This window comes from Bacillus rossius (assembly GCF_032445375.1).
Source record: "Bacillus rossius redtenbacheri isolate Brsri chromosome 4 unlocalized genomic scaffold, Brsri_v3 Brsri_v3_scf4_2, whole genome shotgun sequence".
NCBI classification, from domain to species: Eukaryota; Metazoa; Arthropoda; class Insecta; order Phasmatodea; family Bacillidae; genus Bacillus; species Bacillus rossius.
Window position 1 is genome coordinate 18609762 of NW_026962011.1, and position 24075 is coordinate 18633836.

The 24075-nt window shown below is 43.7% G+C and overlaps 1 protein-coding gene across 1 annotated transcript; it reads right to left on the minus strand.

The window, feature by feature from the left end:
• Positions 1-2796: 2796 nt before the first annotated feature.
• LOC134542321 (MAP7 domain-containing protein 1-like) lies at positions 2797-12503 on the minus strand. The gene is made up of 3 exons (XM_063386471.1): positions 12105-12503; positions 9453-9713; positions 2797-3126 (listed from the first exon to the last, which is right to left on the minus strand). Exons 1-3 carry the CDS (start codon positions 12501-12503, stop codon positions 2797-2799), a joined length of 990 nt encoding a protein of 329 aa, XP_063242541.1.
• Positions 12504-24075: the final 11572 nt, after the last annotated feature.

Below are 24075 nucleotides of genomic sequence, written 5' to 3' on the forward strand. Positions count from 1 at the left end.
TACGGTACACTAAAATATTATTTATTAATTTTTTATGTAAATATCGAGTTAACCGGTAACGTCGCATACATGAGAGAACCTTTTAATGCAAAATACTTCATTATTTAAGTATGCTAAAACAAGCAATTCACAACACCGGTCTAACATCAAAATTTAGAATTAATTTCCAGTTTCAGATATATTTTTACGTGTGTGTAGAAAAAAAGGCTGTTGGTCCAAGGGTTCTGGGTTCGATTCTCGGCCGGTTTGGAGATTTTTCTTTCTCCCTAAGGAAAAATTTCCTTCCTTCGTTTCATACTGCGGAAAGGCAACGGAGAACCACAGCAGACTCCTCCCGCCTAGTGGGCCGGGGGTGTCCAAGCCACCCAATGGGACAGCTTCACGAGAGACCCGGAAAATTCGCGGGTGCAATGATCCCCCAGGTTTGACTGGCTGCTGAGGGAATGCATTTTAAGGTTTGAATGTGATCTGACCTTTCATTTGCTGTCGGTTTGTTACTGGTTTCATACCACCAGGGAAGTCTGCAAGGAAAAAAATCTGTAGACCAATTAAACACGGCGCAAAAATATTCAACTGTTTGGAGTTAAGGGAAAGTTCCTGGTCTTTAACCACACTGTTAGAAAATACACTAAATTCACGGAATGTTCAACGAAGAATTTACTTGAAATCAACTAAAAGTTGTTATTAATTTAAGATAGCTTAATCTTCGTAAAAAACCTACAAGGTGACAAGGTAAAAATGCAAGAGTACGGGAAGTAGAGTATTTCTTGCTGCTGACTTAACAACTTTTAAAATGCTTTTGTGCATGGGCGTAGATCGCAAGGGGGTGTAACCGTGATACGGGGTTGATAAATGCTTATTGTATGCATATGGACAGTATACAATGTGCAAGCATCCTAGTATCCGTTAAAACCCACGTGCAAAACACGCTCCCCCCCCCCCCCCTTCCTTCTCCCGGATATTTATGCGGGCCCTCCTTGCGAATCCTACAGATCTGCGTCCCTGCTTCATGTAAGTGTAATCATGCACGAAGATGAGAGTGAAGTGAAGATCCCTAGTGTGCTATCATAATTTCCGGGCACAAGTTTTGAATTTTAAGTTTAATTTTTCATTTTTAAAGAAGGAATCCAAAAATTAAAGTTCCATTTTTAATTTCATTTGATTTTGATTCCATTACTTTACTCTCCGACGTAATCTTGGGCTACCCAGTGCACCTGCGCTTGTTCGCAGACCCAATTAGATACTTTTGCTGTCGATTGGTTATCGCAGCATCTCGGCCGTAGTTTGCATCACGTTTTCTCCCTGTAACAGTATGACTTTTCGTGCTAGCGAATGCTACCCCGAGTCCATCGCTAGCATCTTTCAGTTCTCAAATGCAAGCATAGGCAAGCTGTTTGGCAGCACGTCGAGAAGCGTATTACAGTCCTCGGCGACGCCTCGGGACGGTCCACACGACGCCTTTCCCAGGCGACATAGCAAGTTTTGACCCCCCCTTCCCTCTTATTCCCCCTGTGGCTTCTTGGGAACTCCTACCCGGAGCATCGACCTCCAGTGAACCCGCGCAGAGTACATGCTCTCTCCAAGGACATACGCCCTTGTCTGACAGAGCCCTCAGCGAGCTCTAGCAGCGGCAAAAATCCCTAACTTAACTCTGTCCACTGGTTGCGAGTGCGCCCAGTGCACTCTAGCGGACGTTTCTGTGACCTTCCAGCCTGTTTCTCCTCTTGGCCACCAGAGCGCACTACTTATCCCTCCCATAAGAGACAGCTTGTCACAATCGACTTTGGAAGCAGTCACGGTGCGATTGCGACCTTAGTCTGCTCGCGACCCTGGTGAGTGCGCGACGAGCGCTTTTGCCGTCTGCTTAGCCCCTTCGGGCATCTTCGGATACCTTCGGTAAACCCCCGCCCCCCAACCTTTGTTCCAGGACTGAACCCTGTTTTTAATTAAGACTCTTTCCGCGCGCCCCGGGACTTCTGCGCGCGACCTTTTTTTGGCTGGTATACTGTAATCGTCGATGCGAGTTCCGGCGGAGATCGTCACATTATGAGTCAGCATGCTGCAATGGATGGGATCCCTAGATTAGGTAGTGTAATATAGCCAGCCAGTAGTAAAAATTAGTTATCATTTCAGTACTACTTCTTCTATGTAAATTAAATTATGGAATTATTCTTTATCTTCCGCATCGGGATTTGGCCAGCCAAGATGTGGCACTGTCCGGAGTGACGACATTATCCACCCTGCTTTGGTGAGTGTTATTTTTACTTCGCTAAATTCCCCCCCCCCCCCCCCAACACCCTTTTAGGCCTTTTGGGCCAATGTTTTTCGAGACTGTCTGCAAACAGGTCTTATTCGCAGGAATGGATTTCTGTTGCAGGCAGGGTCCAAGAGTCCCAGAATCCAAGATACGCTTTGAAGATATACTCCTAGAGCCATCCCCGTAACTCTGGTAGTTTTCTCGGGAGTCTTCCCAGCGCTGTTTCCTGCTATGGCCTAGGGACTACCACCCTGGTCCTCTAAGGCCTATTGCCACCATTTTGATCCATCCTCCACCAAATTGTCAACGATTCGTGAGTGAAAACAAGCTTAAAAGTGTCAACTTACGGACCGATGGGAAGATGTGAACTTAAGCAACAGGTACTTACAAATTTATATATATATATATATATATATCAAGACCAAAATAATTTAATTGTTTTGTTTGGGTAATGTCAATGGGTGCAAGGCGATAAATGAGAGGAGGACAAGAAAGATGTCAGGTCAGCTGGTTTATTGAAGGTAGAGGGTAGAGGGAGGTCAGAAGATGCCCTCCAGGTCGACGCTGAGCACCCCGGTGACGTGTCGCTCGCGCGCGCCGGGCCGCCTCTGCAGCTCGAACTGCGCCAGCTCGCGAGGACCCAGCGCGCGGGGCTGCGGGGCGGGCGGCTGTGGCCTGGCCGGCCGGAGCACGTCTCCCAGCAGCAGGACGTCCTCGGCGGCTGGCAGCCCGCGCGGCAGGAGCAGGCCGCGCCGCGCGTAGCCGGGGGCGGCGGCTGCCCCGGGGGCGGGGACCGCCTCCTCGCCGGCCCACTGCAAGTCCAGCACCTCGGCGACGGCCGGCTCTCCGGTGGGCGGGCACTCTGCTTCCTGCGCCCGCGAGGAAACAACCTCCAGCTCGCGGGCCGCGTTGCAGAACGTGCGCAAACCGCATCCCAGCAGGGAAACAAGTCGGCAATACACAGTGCTCTGCGCGAGGCTACAAACTGGTGAACGCAGTCATTGATGCAATTGTTACGGCGAAATTCCTACGGATAGCAGCAACATCGTACATAAATAGAACCGCCTTTCTAATCGTCTTGTTATGACCATTAAAGAATTTATTCCAGGATACTTTCATTTGGCAAAGGAACATGCTTGGTACGTCCCCTGACGCTCACAATTATGACTCTACATACAAGAGTTAATGGCGCCAGATGCGGTTCAGCTATCTGAACGAAATCTGTTCTGTAAGAGACTTATGGAGTGCAGGGGTTGCATGCCCTGTGGAGGGAGTTATCTTGTAATGGCGGCAAGCTAGGAAGCACAATAAAGAGATGTCTTTAGTAACACAACATGGTGTCAGAAGTGGGATCTCTAACGGTGTAGAATTATAAATTGTAGTGCAGCAAAAAAAAAACGTATACTTGGCCAGGATGACAGATCCGCACGATCGGCCACGGGACTCACCTAAGGGTATCAGTAATCTCAAACCTCCAGCAGCTTTTGACTTCACATCGCCATTATTGTGGAAGCAGTGGAAACAACGATTTTCTAGGTACATGTCCGTCTCTGGTTTCATTGAGAGGACAGATAGGGAGAAGATTGATATTCTTCTGTATGTCTTAGGCGAGAAAGCAGAAGAATTGTGGAATCATTTTTCGCCTCAGCCTACCAGATACGAAGAGGCTTTAAATGCATTTGAGAATCATTTTCAGCCATGCAAGAATATAATCTTTGAAAGATTTAAGTTTAATTCCCGTGTGCAAGGGTCTGAAACAGTGGATGCATTCATAACCTCACTGCATACTTTGGCGGACTCGTGTGAATATGGTGCGTTAAAAAATGAACTTATTCGGGACAGAATTGTAGTAGGGATGAAAGATCGGAAAATTAGTGAACAATTACAGTTGAGACCTTCTCTGTCGTTGGAGGAAGCGGTGCTGATAGCCAGACAAGCGGAGATGCAAAGCCAACAATCACGACTTCTGCAACAAGGTGGTTCAGAGTGTTTGGAACTCAACAGAACTCATTGGGGTCCATCTCGCAGCAGGGATAAGGGGGCCAGTGCTACAATACAGCAGCCGGCGGCCTTGGGAAAGTTTACCGGTTCCACCAAGCCCACAAACACTTCGGTTCCACGCAAGGAAGCACTCTGCTGGTTTTGTGGTAAGGGGCAGCATGATCGTTCCCGGTGCCCTGCACGAAGTGCTAAGTGCTTTCGCTGTGACAAACAGGGGCATTGGGCAGTAGTGTGTAAGGCTTCAAGTGCTTCCAAGATATTTAGTGTACAGGATAATCAAGGTGAGTCAGACTGTAACAGTGTTAGTCCTTGCAGTCAGGATCATTTCATAGGGGGACTAACCTGCAATTCAGTCGATGTTAAACAAGAGCATAGTCCATGGAAAGTGAACATTAAGATTGTAAACTTTGAGCGGGAATTTAATTTCCTTATAGATACGGGTGCAGATGTTACGTGCATTCCTGGCAGCATGGTACCGGTTTCGTACAGAGACTTTGTGATCCCCTGTAAAGACAGACTGAAGGGACCGGATGGTAAGGATTTGGGGGTTTTGGGCTTCTTACAGCTACAATTAGAGCACAGGGGGATTAAACACAACAGCAAAGTATTTGTTTTGTCTAATCTTCAAACTCCTCTTCTGGGTCGAGCAGGGCTCGTAAAATTGCAGATTGTGGGTTTTCAAGAAAAACAGGTACTTATTCCAGGCTTCGTCACAAACAGTATTCGTTATGCATCCAAACCAGAACTCGAAACCAAGTGTCCAGTGGAAGGGAGCGATAATCACATTGTTAACATAACATCTCCCTCAAAGTCACAGATAGAACCGCAAAAAGAGTTTCCAGGTCTTTTTCAACAGTTGGGGAGACTCGTAGGGGATATTAAAATAGTCCTGAAGGATAATTGCACTCCCTTTGTTCAACCAACTCCTAGAGTTGTGGCCATACCTCTATTGCGTAAACTGAAGGCAGAGTTAGATCGCCTGCTGAAGTTGGATATCATAGAGCGTGTCACGGAGCCCACAGAATGGGTTGCACCTATAGTGGTTATTCCTAAAGGAGATACTGTCTGTATTCAGAGGCCACATTTTCCCATTCACAGCGTGGAAGTTACACTGTCGCAATTAGCGGGGGCAAAGTACTTTTCAAAGCTAGACACTAATTCTGGCTTCTATCAAGTTCCATTGGAGAAGCATAGTCAATTACTCACAACATTCATAACTACATTTGGAAGATTTTATTTCAAGAGGCTACCCTTCGGCATATCCTGTGCACCTGAATATTTTTCTAGCAGAATAGCTATGTTGCTGGAAGGTATAGAGGGTACTACGTTCCATGACATTTTGATTTTTGCATCAAGTATGCAAGAGCATGATAGGATCTTGAGACAAGTACTTCACAAACTTGAAGCCGCAGGTATTTCCCTTAACTCTAGTAAGTGTGTTTTTGGAGTAACCCAAGTGAAATATCTAGGTCATGTCATTAGTGCGGCGGGGGTTTCAGTGGACCCAGACAGAATTCAGGCTATTGAAAAATTTCCAGTGCCCTCAACCAAAACAGAGGTCCAGAGGTTTCTGGGCCTAGTCAATTTTTCTTCCAGATTCCTCCCTGAGAAGTCTGGATTGCTTACGCCGTTGTTTGCCCTTCTGAAGGAGAACGTGGCATTTGCATGGGAGACACCACAGCAAGAAGCGTTTGCCGAAGCTAAGAGACTGTAAGTCAAGCACCCACATTGGCGTATTTTGATGCCACAGCTTCGATCATTGTAAGTGCAGATGCTAGCTCTAGAGGCTTAGGAGGGTGCCTCATGCAGGAACGAGAGGGGAAACGGGAAGTTGTAGGATATGCATCTCGTACACTTTCCGATACAGAACAGCGTTATTCCCAAGTGGAGAAAGAGGCATTAGCTCTCACATGGTGTGCGGACAGATTTCAGCAGTACATTTTGGGACTACGAGTAACGCTCGAAACTGACCACAAACCACTTGTTCAAATCTTGCAGACAAAACACATAGATGAGTTAACACCTCGTTTGCAGAGATTCCGTCTAAGATTGATGAGATATTCCTACACAGTTCGGTACATTCCAGGCAAACAGCTTGCAGTGGCAGATTGTTTGTCGCGGGGTCCTCTGGGTGAGGACAACCAACATGGAACAAAGGTAGATCTGGAGAGAGAAGTAGAAGCGTTTGTCCACCAGATCATCTCTAACTGTCCCATAAGTGATCAGTTCTTGCTTACTATTCAGGCAGAGCAAGACAAAGACAAGATTTGCAAACAATTGCAGTCCTATTGCGTGCAAGGTTGGCCCGAGAAAAATGAGGTCCCAGAGTACATGCTACCTTATTGGCAATATAAAAATGACATAACCTATGCAGACTCTTTCTTGCTCAAAGGCACTCGATTGGTCATCCCAGCATCACTTCAACTTCACTGTCTGGAATGTATTCATGCAGGTCATCTGGGCATAGTGAGATGTAGAGAAAGAGCAAAAATGTCTGTATGGTGGTTTGGATTATCTTCACAACTAGAAAACTTGATTAGGAACTGCCCAAGTTGTGTGCAAGAGAGACAAAACCCCAGGCAACCCTTTGTCAAAGCAGAAAGACCATCTCGCCCATGGCAAGTTGTCGCAGTAGATCTGTTTAAATGTGACACATGGTACCTAATTGTCACGGACTATTACTCAAGATATTTTGAAATATTTCCATTATCTCGTTTGACAGATGTCGCAGTGATAAGTGGATTAAAAGAAATTTTTGCACGTTTTGGCATACCGGAAATAGTACGGTGTGATAATGGTACACAATTTGTTTCAAGAAACTTTCAAAGCTTTGCAAACACCTACAAGTTCCAAGTGTTTACATCTTCTCCACATTACCCTCAGTCCAATGGCTGTGTGGAGGCAGCTGTGAAGATTGCTAAGAGTCTACTGAAGAAGAACGAGGATATCACTTTGGGCCTTTTGTCGTATCGAACCACACCCTTGGATTGTGGTTTCAGCCCGGCGGAGATGCTGATGAATCGTAGACTGCGATCTACACTTCCGGTTCTTCCAGCAGTGCTGGAGGAGGTGGTACAACCTCGTTTGGCACACGCTAGAGAAATGCTCGCAAAAGAGAAACAGGCGGCTCACTATGACAGGAGACACAGAGTACGACATTTACTTGATTTTCAGCAGGGAGACAAGGTTTGGGTCACAGACCTAAGGAGGTATGGCACCATAGTGCAAATTGGTCCACAGCCACGTTCCTATGTCATAGAAACTGATGAAGGTAACTACAGACGAAATCGATGGTTTCTGATTCCAGCACCTTTCTATAAGACCAAGAATGGAAGTGAAGGAGATTATGTCAACAAGGTCCCTCAACCATTCACCAGTGACGTCACTAGTGTTGCACCTATGGAAGATGTAAAAGCCTGCATACCTTCACACAAGAAGGAAGAGAAAGCAGTTGGAGACGAAGACATTCAGCAAGAAGTAGTGGTGAAGGAAAGTCACGTTACACAAGACTCTGATTCAGAATTCGATTTACTTAGAGAGGATTTCAAGGGCTTTTCCGACAATAACAATATGGGTGCTGGTAAACAAGGACACAGTGAGGTGAAGCAGGGAGACAGGAAAGACAAACGCTCTATAAAGAAACCCAATTGGTTGAAAGATTATATGTAAACAAATGTATGTATAGATGTTGAAGTAGAGGCTTGTTGAACACTATTGTAACTGAGGGACAGTGCTTGTAAGGTGTTATCTTAAGATTTTGTTCTGTTTGTGTCTAAAACATTATAATTTAAATATTAGGAAAGGAGAGATGTTCTGTAAGAGACTTATGGAGTGCAGGGGTTGCATACCCTGCGGAGGGAGAAGTGCTTGTAAGGTGTTATCTTAAGATTTTGTTCTGTTTGTGTCTAAAACATTATAATTTAAATATTAGGAAAGGAGAGATGTTCTGTAAGAGACTTATGGAGTGCAGGGGTTGCATGCCCTGTGGAGGGAGTTATCTTGTAATGGCGGCAAGCTAGGAAGCACAATAAAGAGATGTCTTTAGTAACACAACAAAATCAACTAAAAAGTGAGCTCTGCGCTAGCGCGGAATGTGGGTGTGGGCAAAAATAAGGACACCAAAATCCGTCCCCTTAAAAATAAGGAACTGGTCGTGTATTATTAGGAAACGGGTTGGGTACAGGTGGAGCATTTTCAACAAGTAAACCGTTATTTTTTTGTGTCTTGGAGTACTGGCCTTAGTCTTATGACATCGCCATCCCGTACGTGCCTCCGTCATGGCCTGATGACTATTATGTCCATCCGGGTCATATAGATTAATCTCCGATAAATTATCACTAGCAAGATTTGTTACCCCCATTATATAACACTGTGTAAATACCTCTTGAAAATATTAGTGGCAGAACCACAAATTCAAGGGGGATATGAAATTAAAATTTTAAAAAAAATCCATAAATAAATAAACTATGAAAATCAAAAAAATAAATGACGTGTGAGACCGAGCCTAGTCAGGGGTGTATGTGTTTTAGTGAGACGGGATGATAATTGCAACACTCGCTGGTTCTTCTAGCACGGTGTCGCCTCAAAGTGCAAGGCTCTGAACTGGCGTGCAGTCTTCTCGTCGTACATAACACAACTGTGAGATTTGAGCGTAACGGCCGGTACTGGCTCTGGAACCGATGTCCGCCATTTTGGATTGTGATGTCACTGCGACCATCTTGGACTCAGAATTCATCATTTTTTCTAAGCGCGTGGTTTTTGCGAAGCTGTGCGCTCCATATGCACGCCCGAGTGGGCTCGTGGTATGATCGCGTGGGAAGCGCAAGGAAAAAGGCTCAGATCAGTTGCTTGCGCTAACAGTCTACTACACGTGTCTCGCGAACTGAATGTGTCACCATTACCACCCCTCTGTGTCTCATCTATTTTTTGCGGTTTCGATAGGTGTGTGTGGGAGAGGGGGAATAATGACTGCTGTCTCCATGGAAGGGGTGTTAGTTTAACAACTTGGCTTTACTTGATGAGGGGTGGACGGGGTGTGAGGCAGTAAGGTTCTAGGTAAGGGTACACCGACTGGGTTGTAAATCGGTGCTAAGTGGTGGCTGGTTATGGTACACACGTGCTCAGTATGGGCCAGACAGCCGGGATGGAGGGAAGAGGGTTGCTGCTGCTATGTCGGAGACGTCGGTCGGCTCACCGTCACCTGGGCGGGCGGCGGGGCCGGGGGCGCGCCCTCCGCCAGCAGCTCGGCACGGAGCGCGGCGGCGGAGGCGTCATCCAGCGCGGCGGCGGCCCGCTCCAACATCCAGCGCAGGTCGGCGGCGGCGTCCTCCAGGCGCAGCACCTCGCGCTCGGCGCGCTGCCTGCCGGCACGGTCCGCCCTCTCGGCCAGCCGGCGGCGCTCCGGCGGGGTCGCGGGCCGCCTGGAGGGGCGCGCCGGTGGCACGTGGTCCGGCAGCTGCCGGCCCGCCAACAGCACTCAGTGACACATGCCTTGCTCGGGAATATCGGCCAGCCATTACTAACTAGGCTGTACTCGGTTAAACCTTGGCCCATGTAGAACCCTGCCTAGACACACGGGGAAGAGCACTAAGCAGGCAGGTTCAGCACATGACAAGAAGGATGGTCCAGGAAGAAGAGATTGTCGGTAGCTTGGGCCTAGCAGCCCGCGTCGGTGGACCGGCATGCATGGCACTAGTTATGGAAAGAATCCGTTCAATGTAAGAGTTCGTTCATTCCGTTATTTTAGTTCTGACCACCGACCTATGGGATCAGGGATGTAACCAGAGGGGAGCAGAAGAGGCTTGTGCCCAAGGCGCCACTTTTTTTTGGAGGGGGAGGGGGGCGGGCATAAACAGGCAGAATAATTTTTACTATGGATATTTTCTCGAATATCGTACGCACAAAAAAGAAAGGTTGGCGGGCAGATAAATTAAATTATTTTTATTGAAAGATACATACATGTATACCATCAAATATTTAAAAACTTGTATCCAACTCACTAAGTATGACTGCAAATAAATATATGTATTTACCATTTAAGTTGAATCATATAAATATTTTCAATGGTGGAATTAATAATAATTAATGTATTGTTACGAACGTGACATTGGCCGGGACACGTGCAGGTGCAGAGCTGGCTGGCGACTGCCGCAATATGATATGCGCTGCGCGCGCCTGGAAGATTAAAAGGATTGTCGCTTTCCCCTCCCCGCGCGGCGCCCTGCCTTTGACACGTAACTGACACCGGACAGCTGGGAGTTGCGCGAGCCGACACGTGTTTTCGAGAGATATCTGCCGTCGGGACGGCTCTGTGACGCGACTGGCCCCGGCCGCTCTCGTGAGTTCTGGAATTTCGCCGGGGCCTATATATATGCCCGAGGACGCCGATCGGGTGCCAGTCAGTTCGGAGTGTTCAGTCGGGAGTTTTTCCGCGGCGGAGTTTCGAGCGAAGTTGCGAGCGAGGAGTCGAGCGGATCCTCGGTGAAGGGGAAGTGCGTCTGCGGCGGCGGAGTGTGGCGACGGAGTCCCGCGGCGGAGAACCACGAGGGGTGCTGCGGCGAGAGTTGCGCCAGAGGTGCGGCCCTGCGAGGTGTGTGGAACGAGTGACTGGTGATGAGACCTTTCTTTAAGTGTAATTAATTATTTGCCATTTTAGAAGTTTTTTGTAAGTGACATAAGTAGTGGCCATCAATAAAACTGTGTGTGAAATAAAATCTTTAATTGGGCTATCCTTTACGAACCCGCGGTAAATCGTAACAGTATAATATATAAGTGGCAAGATTTCTTAGTAAGCATGAAATTCATGCAATTTTCAAACCTATAAACAAGATTGAAGGGTCTCTAACATCTGTGAAAGACAAAACTCCAACCGAAAACTTAGCTGGTGTGTACAAGATTCCATGCTCATGTGGCAAGGTATACATAGTACAAACTGGCAGACGAATAATCACAAGGGTTAAAGACTACATCAGTGACTATAAACATGAAAACCCACGGTCAGCTGTAGCAAAACACTCCTTGTTGACCAGACACAGCATTGATTTCGACCAATTCACCATCCGACAATACAAGAAAAGTTACATTCAAGAATCAGTAGAAATATTAAAACACCCAGCAAACATAAATACCGAAGATGGCTACAACTGAGCAGAATAAGGGGTCACTCTTCAGAAAATCTCAAAACCTAGCTCTGCATCGGATTGTGCAAACAGCCCAGTCAATCAAGAGAAGAGGCCACTGATTTGCCAGCATCCCCAGCCAATCACAAAAGTCCATCTCCGATTGGCCAAACAAACAGGCCAACTAGACAAAAGGAAGGCTGTGATTGGCCCACAGCTGCACCCAATCGGGAAACACTCTTCTCAGGCGAGAGTTTTAAAGGCAGAATAACTTGTAATAACTTCAGTTGGTACTACTCTGAGTATGGCGACTTCAATGTCGACCGAAACGTCGGTGATATATATTCTCCTTGGACTCGGCTACAACCCAGCTACTTGGTTAAAAATATTTTATAGTATTTTTAATGTAACCAACCTAACGTAATCGACCATTCTCACGATTTAACTCAAGTTCTCGGAATCATACATACACACAGACCCACAAGAGAAATTTAAAAAAATGGATGCGGCCACGTCAATGCACACGCTTTGTAAGGTTAAGTTATAAACAGCGATTCCTCAGAAACCAGAAGTAATTCAGGAACGCAGTTTTCAGGGTAAATACAGGAACGTATGTCTAGTGTACGAAGCAAGTATTTTCGGGATTTTATTATTATTTCACGTGAAAGCCGGGCTTTCTTGCCCTTCTCGTACACAAGAGCCAGACACTGCAGGACGAGCAAGCCTACCTCCAGCTCGGGGTCGGGCTCTGTCGGGGCGGCGGCAGGGGGGCAGGTGGTAGGGCCGGCGGCCGGCTGACGGGGCACCGGGCCCTCGGCCTCCTCAGGGTCCTCGCGAGCCATGACCCAGCGGCCCTTGCGCAGCACGCGGCGCAGCTCGCCGGCGCGGCGCGGGGTCTCCTCCTGTGCGGGTGCGGGTTGCCGGGTCGCCGGCCCCACCGGCTCCTCGGGGTCCTCGGGGTCATCGCGAGCCATGACCCAGCGGCCCTTGCGCAGCACGCGGCGCACCTCGCCGGCGCGGCGCGGGGTCTCCTCCCGCGCGGGCTGCTGGTGTGGCGGGGTCTCCTCCCGCGCGGGCTGCTGGCGTGGCGGGGACCATCTCCCGGGGGGCGAGTTCTCCACCGGCATGCCTCGCGCGCCGCCGCCGATTTTTGGAATGTGTCTGTCCGAAATATGTACACCGGTCACCGCAGAGACGTCACAACGGGTCCGCACGTATTGTTGCCAAAAAGCGTCCTTTATTCATGTGCAGAATATTGTTACGACCTATTTTGGGAGAACTGGGTTCGTAAGGGATAACCCAATTAAGTTTTATTAATTACTAATATTAATTACTAATAAACTATTGTACTTAAGACATTTTTATCACCAACCACTCGCACTTAAAAATGATTATTCCGTAGTCACTCAATGTCTATCAAGTTTCACAGTTCACACTCCTCACTGGAGCTAGGCTCAACACTGGATCGCTCCTTACCTCGCGCCACTCAGTCGCACACTCTATCCCGTCGCTCCTTGTCGCGCCACTCTCGAGGGGGTCTCTCACCCTCTTCGCCGATGTTGCACTTCCCTTCACTCGCGGAACTCTCCGAACTCTCAGAACTCCCGCGGAGGTTGGCGTCGCTGCTTAAAATACCTGTGGCGTCCTTTTCGAACCGACGAGAGCGGCTGTGACGAGTCGCGTCATCCCGGGCCGACCCGTAGCCCGAAAAGTCCAGAAAGGTGGTGTTTATTCATGCCACTCCGCGCGGTGGCATCGGGAAACCCGCAGAATTCCCAGGCCGCTAAAAAGGTCATTGACAATGGCCTGAGGCGGAACGGTGTCTGATGAGCGGAACGGGGGTAGCGAGGACCCTTGTAATCCATCCGGACACACGTGGCATGCCTTACATCAGTGGCCCTGCAGGGCCGCCAGCCAGCATAGAACCTGGCGTGCGTCGCGGTTCTGTCTGCGTTCGTTACAATATTGTTACGATATATGGTGTGTGGAAAACTGTGTGAATAAGGGCTAGCCCAATTAAGTTTTCCAATAACAGTTTTATTAATTTATAATATTTATATTTATAATAAATAATTGTACTTAAAAATGTCCAATCACAAATCACTGGCACTTAAACATGTTTATTCTCAACTCACTCAATGTCAGTCAGGTTCCGCAGTTCGCACTTATCACTGGAGCTAGGTTCAACAGTGGTTCGCCCCTTACCTCGCGCCTGCCCACACACACACACACAGTCTCGCGCTACTCAGTCGCCGCACTCTCACGATTCAGTCGAACTCCGCGTCGCGCCACTCTCAGGAGGGTCTCTCACCCTCTTTGCCGTTGTTTCCCTTCCCTTCTCTCGGAATCCGCTCGGAACTGTCGCGGTACTCACTTGGAATTCACTCAGAACTGTCGCAGGACTGTTGCTGAACACATCGCGGGACTGATGCAGCACACCCCGCAGAAATCTGTCGCCAAACTGTCGTGGAGGCCGGCGTCGCTGCTTAAGTATTCTGTGGTGCCCTTCTCGAACCGACGAGAGTAGCTGTGACGAGTCGCGTTATCCCGGGCCGACCCGACGTCCGAAGTGTCGAGAATAGCGTCGCTCGCTCAAGTCACTTCACGCAGCGGCCCATGGAATTCCCAAGGCCGCTAAGAGATAGATAATGGCGCCGAGGCAGGACGCCACGCGGGGATCAGAAGGGGAAGCGGTTAGCGACGACTCTTGTAATCCGGCAAGCACGCGTGGCATGCTTTAGGTCAATGTACGGCACGTTACACGGCGCATGACGCCAGTAGCCTGGCAGGGCCGCCTGCCAGCTCCGCACCTGGCGCGTGTCGCGGTCCTGTTTGCATTCGTAACAATTTAAAGATAGAGCATAAGGTCCGATTCTCGACGAGGGGGGTAAAGTCAAAAAGGGGAGAGGAATTTCAGTGTACTACATGTACCAATATGGCGGCCGTTTGTTTAAATATGTATCAGCTGTACTACCTGTAATGGAGAAAAATATCAACTCGTATCATTATATTTGTATAATGAAAATATGTTTTGGACTTTATATTAACCAGTAATATTTTAATCTAACTTTCTTCCGAATAGCTTAACTACAGTCGTTAATAAAAAGCAGAATAGAACAGCTTATATAAATATAAACAAACGTCCGCCATATTGGTACATACAAATAATGTAACCCGCCTTCCGTCCAACATGGAAGGGGGTTTGCGTCCCCGACACACTCTGGGTAAATACAATTAAAAATATGAAATACAAAAAAAAAAAAAATAAGAGCTCAAAAAAAAAACCTCTATTTACCCAAGTTGTAGAGCCAATAATAGAAATGTTATCAAACAAATTATAGGCTACTCTTTGGCTTATTGTAATAAAAATGAAGAGTACAAATATGCAAAGTTTTACTGAATCATACTTCATCACGATACTTCAGATGGTAATACAGTTATAGATATATGGCAGTTACTTGATTTTAGTATGAGCATAATTATAAATTACAAAGATAATACCTGGTATGCAAAATCAAAATAAAATTTACCCTTTTAAATGCCCGTATAAACAACCACACTGAAACATTATAAGTCAGCGCCGAATAATATAAAAATTAAATAATAACACCTAATGATATAAAAAATAATTATATAAAATCCCTAATATATATATAAAGTTTATAAGTCCTATTGGGGCCGGATTTAATCGTCGATACACGCAAATACGCGATTTCTCGCCTTTCTGGCATATGAGGAACAGCTGTCCCCCTGACCTTCCCCAAAATAACACTGTCCAGTCAAAAGCTCTGTGTGCCGCCACAGTATATTCCGTTGACTAACTTATTTCCAAAGATAAAGTTCAAATTAAAGGTTCTTGACGTAAATTTAAACTTCGTACGAAATTGCGGGACTGATTAACTTTGCTCAACGTAATAGATACAGTTATGTTTTGCATACAAAATGAGTATGTCTAATTAACACACGCCGGTGAACTAATAGTGCTTCTGAGATGGTAGTTCGTTCAAAATTTTTGCACAAAACTTTTACTTATCATGAAAATTAGTTTTGTGCCAAATCCAAACCATACTACGTGTCGCCTCTTTACCTTATCAAAGTATTCTCTTGCGAGGCACTTCCTTTTTGTACCGGCTCAAGGTACGGGCCTATCCCTACCAACCCAGGCACGGACTGCCTGGCGCTGTGTCGAAGCATTATACAACTCTGCCCTCTCCGTCTGCGGTGACTAGCAGTAGCAGTCCATCACTGCTCGAGGCTAACCGTTGACTCTCACACCCGCACTATGGGGCTGGTGACGTCACACTTGGAAGCGACGATACCGCGCCCAGTAGCCGGCCATGGAACCAATATCGATATACAGTATTAAACAAACTGAATCAAACCAAACAAATGAATCATAAATAACACAACTATTCACAAAAATTAAATAATTAAAAATACTGCGACTGACTTTTAAAGATTAAAACGGTAAATTAAAATTGAAATAATTCAGAAAAATCAGAATAGCCAAAATAAAAATTTTAATGTGGCCTGGTGGCCAAAATAAGGAATTTTTTTCGGGGTGGGGGGCATGATCACTTCTGACGGCTTATGCTCCATCCTTTCCTGATCTCTGTCTCGGTACACAGCATTTGTTTTAAGTAATGTCGTTAATGCGACGGAAATGTGTAACAGACGGTGCTGCTATCTATTGCGGATGGCGCGCATCATAGTTCACAAAGCCGAAGAGAACCTTTATAGTATTAGCTGTTCAATGATTTTTAACAATATGGGCAGTATTTTAATAAAAACATTCCTTGTCGGAAATCAGGTACAAAGCATGGGTTTATTTTTCAAGTCTTTTTTCGCTTTTATCTGAGCCGTTTCTAATAGTTTAAAATTTCGCTCTGCAAATTCAATCATTCGATTGCAGTCGTAGCGAACGTGCTGTTTGCGCGTGATGGTGGCAAGCCATGTTAATGATTCAGGCAACGAATTCTAGCGGCGGGTGCGGAAAGTACAACGTGCGAGATTCGCGCCCAGAAATGTAGGTGTTTGGAATCACACTTTGCGAATATAACGTTCGGCTTTGAACAGCGCGACGCATTGCCATGTGGTTTTTCGAAGGCCGGGTTTATTAACTACGCTAGAAATACAATAACGCAAGAAACGGAAGACGCAACAATTTCAGAAACCTAATTTTAGAGTACCGGTTTATCTACTACGCAAGACGCAATAACGCAACGTAAGTGTACGTTTTGACTTGCGTTTTCAATGGCCATATTGGAAGTGAAGTGTTCCGAAACTATTAAAGACGCTCATAGAATGGTACAATGTTGTTTTTATTATAAACGTGATTTTTCCTTTGTTAAACTTACGTTCAGCGAAAAAAAATAACACTTTTAAATAATATTGTTTTAAATTACATAATTTTTCATGGGAAAATTAGTTTTCAACGGTTTTACAGTTTCAAATTGTCCAGTTGGTGACGTCTTGCCATTTGTGCCCACACTGTCCTATGTATTTGTCTCCAACTATATTTTATAATAGAGTTTGGAGGTGTATTGGACGGAAATTGCTTTCGATTTCTCCTTCAAATAAATTTTGGCAGATAACACTATCTAAAATTTTTTTTAATCTGAGCTATCTCAACCTTTGCAATTCGATTCTCATTTTGAAATTAAGTAACGCATCACAGGGATGGAATATTTAAACTTGTAATGCTATTTGTGCATTTGTATATTTTTTAAACATGTATTTTAACTCACTATAATATTCGTTACATAATAACAATAAATGTTCGATATTTTTTTGCAATTAATTATAGACATATAATTAGTTTTCTTTACACGTAAAATTGTTTTCATTATTTACTTATTTCACTTTTATTTTAAAAGGAAACGGATGCAATTTCCGTTTTCGATGGGCACGATTTTGATTGGCTGATTGCATCCGACATATTTTAGAACCAATTTATCGTCTCGATGAACGCATTTTATTTATTAATAATTTCTCTGTAAAGCGAAAATATATGAATTATTATCTTCATTGCAGTCTAAGGTCATGCCAAACATCTTTCATATTTAACGTTCAACTCCTGTCCCCAAAATTAGAAGAATATTTATTTTGCCAAGATGAAGAGGAATTTGACTTAGTCCACGCAATGTTAGTGTTTTAATTATATTTTTACTAGCTGCCCGACCCGGCTTCGCACGGCTATACTAATGGAAAAAAAATTAAGCCACATCTCCCATTTACAGTAATGGTAAATAAAAAAAAATCTGTGAAAATTTATTACAATGCTGTATAATGTACCGGAGAGAAAATGAATAGCACCGATGGTTTCCCGACTCGTGCACGCAACGTACAACTGATGTACCCGTACTTCGCTACGGCAGTCTACAGGCAGATCACTCTTGCGCCGCTCATTATACATGCCCCTCCTTGTGGGTACGCCCATGCCGCGCGATGCTCGTTGCCATGGAGACGCAGAAGGCATGAACAATGCAAAATCCTGTTCTCATGCAGACAAAGTACCCACTGTTGCCTGGTTTTAACCACCCATGGGATCTAATTTTCGGAAAATGTCATCCTGCGTAACATAAGGAACATTACTGTGAAGTTTCAAGTCTGTAAAATATATATATACTTGAAAAAAAGGGCAATTTTTGATATTTAAAGTAGCCTACCCGCAAAATTTCAACGGTGATGAGGATTGCACTAACAATGAAATAGTCGTTGCCATAGAGACGAATGAAGCATCATCTAAGCAACAGACGTTGCCATGGTGATTTCCTACCAAAAACTGGAAATTTTGATATATTACGCCCCCAAAACTCCCCTTGGGATCGGATTTCCGCAAAATCCGTTCTTAGTGAGCATCTACATCACAAAATGAGTAACTATGCTAAATTTCAAGTCAATTGGGTGTATAGTTTTAGAGATCTCGTGATGAGTGAATCAGTGAGTGGTATTTCGCTTAATAAACTTCTAGCGCCTGCGGCATTGTCAACACACACTTCGTACGTGTAATGCATGTTGTATCTAACCCCCTCCAACGCATTTGATTCTAAATTGGACTTTAAGTAAGGATCCCTAATGTTATTGATAATATAATATAGCCTATATCCTTCCTCGATAAATGTACTATCCAACACTGAAGGAATTTTTTAAATCGGACCAGTGGTTCCTGAGATTAGCGCGTTCAAACAAACAAACAAACTCTTCAGCTTTATAATATTAGTATAGATTATAGAACTTCCGAGAAGCCAAAACTGTCATTGGAAGAACGATTCCACACGAATTATACGTACGGAAATATTACATAATTTTGCCGAAAACCAATAAATGTTTTCACCAACGTCAGATAAAAAAACAAAAGACTTTCGGAAACAGCGTTTGGCATCACGCTCGTTTGTCATGCAGATTCGCGCATAGGAAATCGTTTGACTTGGAAGTGTTGGTCGCGTCCGTACGGGTCCCCCGGGCAGATGTGTCTGGGACGTTACAAAACTAGTCCTCGGAGGACGTCGCAAGTGAGAGGTTAGGTCTGGAACAGGGTGGGGGAGGGGACGCGGCAGCCACTTCCTCTCTTTGTTTGAGTTGGCGGGTGTTGGTGCGCAAACACGACAAAGGCCTCTCCGGGGGCGAGGTTAATGCAGTTATACCCTTCGAGCGGACCGCTGAAGAGTCGCCGCCGGGTCAAACCTTCCCTCCTCTCCAACTTCTGCCCTCCATTATTCAGCAGTCGATATCCCTGTTTAAACACCATTACAAGCGCGCGCTCAATTTGTCCGGCGAGCAAACAAGGGGGTTCCCCTTCGGGAGGAATTCAAATTAGAAGTGATTTAGATGGTCGTCGCTCGTGGGCAAGGCGCTGCTCGATCGTGCGCAGGTGGCGCTGCGAGCGGCGATAGCGGGAACTACACGTCCGTCGGAACCGAGATAATTGAGAGGTGTGGAGCGCAGCCTTGCTCCGTCACTGTCAACGGAAAGAGAAGCAGAATACGCCTCGTCACTCCTGGCCAGATATTGGGGAAGTGTACAGATGTAGTGTTAGCAGTCTGGAACCATTCCACTTTTTAATTTTTGTTTGCATCTGCGTCAGCTTTTCTCGCCTGTTTTGAACAGTCGAATATGGTTTAATATTAACGAAATTGGAAAATTTTTATGGAGAGTGCTAACGAAGAAAGTTAAATGACATGCGTGGATTTATATTTCTTTTGTAGCTGTCTTGAAGATTCAATGATTATTAAATCCGTATTTTTCTTTGTAGATCCATAATTTGGAAAATATTTTGTCAGGTTTGTTTCAGACGGTTTTAAAACGTATGTACTATTTATACTATGCCAAACATGCTCAATAAATTATTTACATTTGGAATACTCCAACCACTGACAGTCTGGACAGTTAACTGTTTGCCATTTGTGCATTTTTGACGGCCTTAACACTAAATTAAACTGCCGTCGCCTCTAGTGCTGTGGCGGTGTTACTCTAATAACGGATTAAACTGATAAAAATATACAAATAAGTTGTAAATATGTATGACATTACTGTACTGGTAGTACCAGGGACGTGTTCCAGTATTTTTTTTTTGTTAATTGAGCAAATGAAATTAATAATGTATATGTTTTGAGTATCTAGACCTGATGTGAACATTTTTGTGGACATATGTCAGTGCTGGTTTTTACTGTATGTCACAGAGAAACATCAGACACAGACAAAAATGACGAATACACAAACACGCAGATAACAGCCAAAATCAGTTGATGTCAAACGTTAAAGGCATAGACAACACAGAGAATTCCGTGTAAGGAATTAGTGCACCGTTGTGTTGTCTGGATTATCTGTTTAGAATAATCGTTGGGTTCGTATGTTTTCGCTATGTTGTTCAAGGTTGTTTATCTGTGCTGTGATTATTTTTTGACTTATTTTTTCCACGTAATCCTCTGTGATTTCTATGTCTTTTACATGGGACATCAGCTGATTTTGATTTGTTTTCTCATCATTTTGGTCCGTTTTTAAGGTTCCTCCAGAACACAAATCTTAAACTAGCAATGGTGTATGACCATAATGTTTTTAATTAATGTTCTTCATACGCACGTGTAACTAATACTAACATGTGATATTAACATGTGTTTAGCAATATTGCAACACAAGACGTGTTGTGTGTAAATGACGCGCAACTATGGTGAACTAAAGATCTGAAAGGGTGGGGCCATGATGAAACAGTCCGACTGTCTGAACTCGTCCTCTACTGCGCACTACGTCACCTTGGTCTCACCGCCCGGTCTAGCAGTGCGCTTATGGGGAGTGATGCAGGCATAATGAAACAAAAAAATAAATAAACTGAACTAGGGCCTATGTAGCTTGTGTATGCTATGTATGTAGCTTGAAAATTTTGTAAATAATGTCATTGATTTTTAATTTATATTTGTATAACTGAAAACTCTATACCAGTAAACTGTTAAAGCTATTTCCCCCTGTGTTTCAAGATCAAAGAGGGTGTGTTCCATAGTACATAACCAATTTGTACCATGGAACACATTGCATGACATAATATAAGTTATTTTCTTTTATTTAACAAAAATATAAAACATTTAAATACAAGTAAAAAGTTATAAAAGTTTAAAAAAAAATTAATCTAAAAAGTGTTCCATGGTACAACAGTCTCCCCTATGCATGTGCTACATGCGGGAGTTATAATTGTTTCACCATATTTAAACTGAGCATTAACTTGCTTTGGGAAAATAAAAATAAGCTCACCAGACAAAAAATTAGTCACTGTAGTGCGTACGCACAGATGGCGCAGCGAACAAGTCCAGTGCTCAGTCAGTGAAACATTGATGTTTCCAACGGACAGTGTACGACAAAAAGGGGTAGATGTAAGGATGTGACAAAGTGGTAAAAAGGGGGCAATCGTGTTTGGCCGTGCCCATGGCCATACGGTGCGTGAAGTTGCTGGATTTGTTGGTGCTTCGCAGCGGACCGTTTAACGTGTCTACCAGCAGTGGTGTACTAAACGTGACCACGAAACACTACGTCAGAATTGTGGTCGCAAAAAGATCCTGAGCTGAGAGGGACCAGAGACGTGTTTCACGACTTGTGAATCAAAATCGCTTCCAAACCGACAGGGATTGCCGCGGTCAGTGAATGAAGGTTCATCCCAACCTGCTAGCAAGAAAACATTGCGACAGAAACTGCATGCTATGAAAATTTGGAGTCGGTCACCTCGCAAAAGGCCATTGCTCACACAGTCACATTAAGCTGCGTGTCTTCAATGGGCTAGAAATCATCGAACGTGATGGCTGTATAAAGGTTGAACTTGGAAACTTTATAGAACAATATGGAGGAACAAAATTAATGTGTTATCAATACTAATATTATAAATGCGAAAGTAACTCTGTCTGTCTGTATGTCTGTTTGTTTATTTGTTTGTTTGTTTGTTTGTTACCTTTTCCCGGCTGAACGGCTGAACGGATCGTAATGAAATTTGGCAAGGAGATAGATTATATCCTGGGGATGGACATAGGCTATATTTTGTCTAAAAAAAATTATCTTTAAACGGGTTAAAAAAAATTATCTTAATTTTATGTAATGTATGCCATAGATATACAAACTTTTAGTGTCATTCCTCTATGTCTGCCGAGCAATAGCTTTCAAGCCATTACGTTACGTTTTGCTATTGTAAGGAATTGAGTAGAGTAAGAAAAATTATAGCTCGGCATCGTAGTACCTCAATACACCAGTAGATGTCACTGTTAGTTTTTTTATGAATCGTTTTATAGTTTGCACATCCTAACTAATATTATAAAAATGAGTGTTTGTATGTTACGCCATTAAATTTTGCATGGAGATAATTTATGGGCTGGAGAGTGACATAGGCGCATTTTTATGTACGTTTCCAATGGAATTTTGTAAATACCTCTAAAAATACGTATTTTTCTATTGTTACATTTTGTTTGGTTGATCGCAAGGTAAGTTTATTTATGTTTGTTTTTATTTAATTTCTCCCTACCTAGGGCACCCATAATTCTTTTAAATTTCGCGTGTATGTTTTCAATGTCATTCGAGTAGTACAATTTTTTTTGTCAAATTGGTCATTATTTATTCTTTCTGTATCTATCATTTTGGAAACATACAGTTTTTTTTAGGTATTATGACAAATAAAAAAAAATTAGTTTCACTAACATTCTTAGGTTTTTATTGTGTGGATAGTTTCAAGTTTAATATTATGTAGGTACATAAATTCTTAAACTTATAAATTTCTTCGAAATTTATTCATAGGTTGGTAGGGCCTACTAATTTTTTCTATTTGTCAATATTGTTATTTTTTTACAGTACCTACTTATTTGCAAGGAGTTTGGTTTAGTGTTTATAATTTATCTGCTGAGCGTCAAGCGTCTCTTAGGGCTGCCGAGACCGAAGACCAGAAATATTTGTCAATTATGTCATATATTGTTGAAAAATTTGAATTTTACTATTTTAGGTAGGTTGATTTTTTTATTAATTAGAGTAGTTACGTGTAATTGCCTTCTTCCTTTATTTCATATTAAAAATTATGTTTGGTTGAGTGTGAGATAATTCTATTTATGTATGTTTTAATTTCATTTAATTTCTAATATATATATTCTTACCTAACTACTTCTATTAAATTTCAGGTTGATGTTAACATTGTCATTCGAGTAGTACATTTTTTTTGGCAAATTGGTCGTTATTTATACTTTTTGTTTCATTTTGGACTATGTTTTTTTTTTTTTTTTTTACTTAATTCAAAGATTTGTGGTGTGTACAGCGAGTGAAATCTATATTAATTTCTCTACTCCTTTGGATAAGCGGAATATGGCCACCACAGTTTTACATATAAACAAATCCTACAAATGTTTTAAACATTGTGACTTAAGTAAAAAATAAATTCACAAACATCCTTTTTTTTTGTGTGTTTATAGTTTGAAGTTTAATATTATGCATGTATGTAAATTCTTAAACATAGAGTTAATTATTATTTTATTTAGAAAATTATTCATAGGTAGGTAATAGGTTTTTCTATTTGCCAATATTGTTATTAAGGTAGATAGGAGTACAGTAAATGCCTACATTCTTATATTCCTTTATATCTCTTTCGATTTAGAGTGTTTCCGAGCCATTCGGGGTCCTCAACATCACCCTCCCCCCCTCCGAGGTCAAAGCCCCTAAATTTTTTTACAAATCTATCTCTTTCGATTTTAAGTGTTTTCGAGCCATTCAGGGTCCTCTAAACCCCCCCCCCCCCCCCCCCCCCGAGCCCTAAAATTTCGAAAATTTCAGGAATTTCAAATATCATTTCTTTCTAAATGGAGTGTTCCGAAACATTCGAGATACTGAATCTCCCCCCCCCCCCTCCTTCCTCAAAAGTGAATGCCTTAAAATTTCGAAATATAAGAACATATATAATTGGATGTTGGTATGTATGACGTCGATAAACTCTTACACCGTTTGACCGATCGCCATGAAAGTTGGCACATCAAAGTGATTTTATCATGGAGAAGGTTTTTATGCTATCCATTTTTTTGTAACTCGCCGCTAGATGGCGCTGCAGCGCATCAACTTCTAAACCTTTCAACCGATCGCCATGGGTAAACAGAATCATAGGTCACATATACACAAACAGTAGTTGTGTGTCATTTCTTAATGTCCACCACACTGGACAAATCACTACCCATTTTGATGTAACTCGCGGAC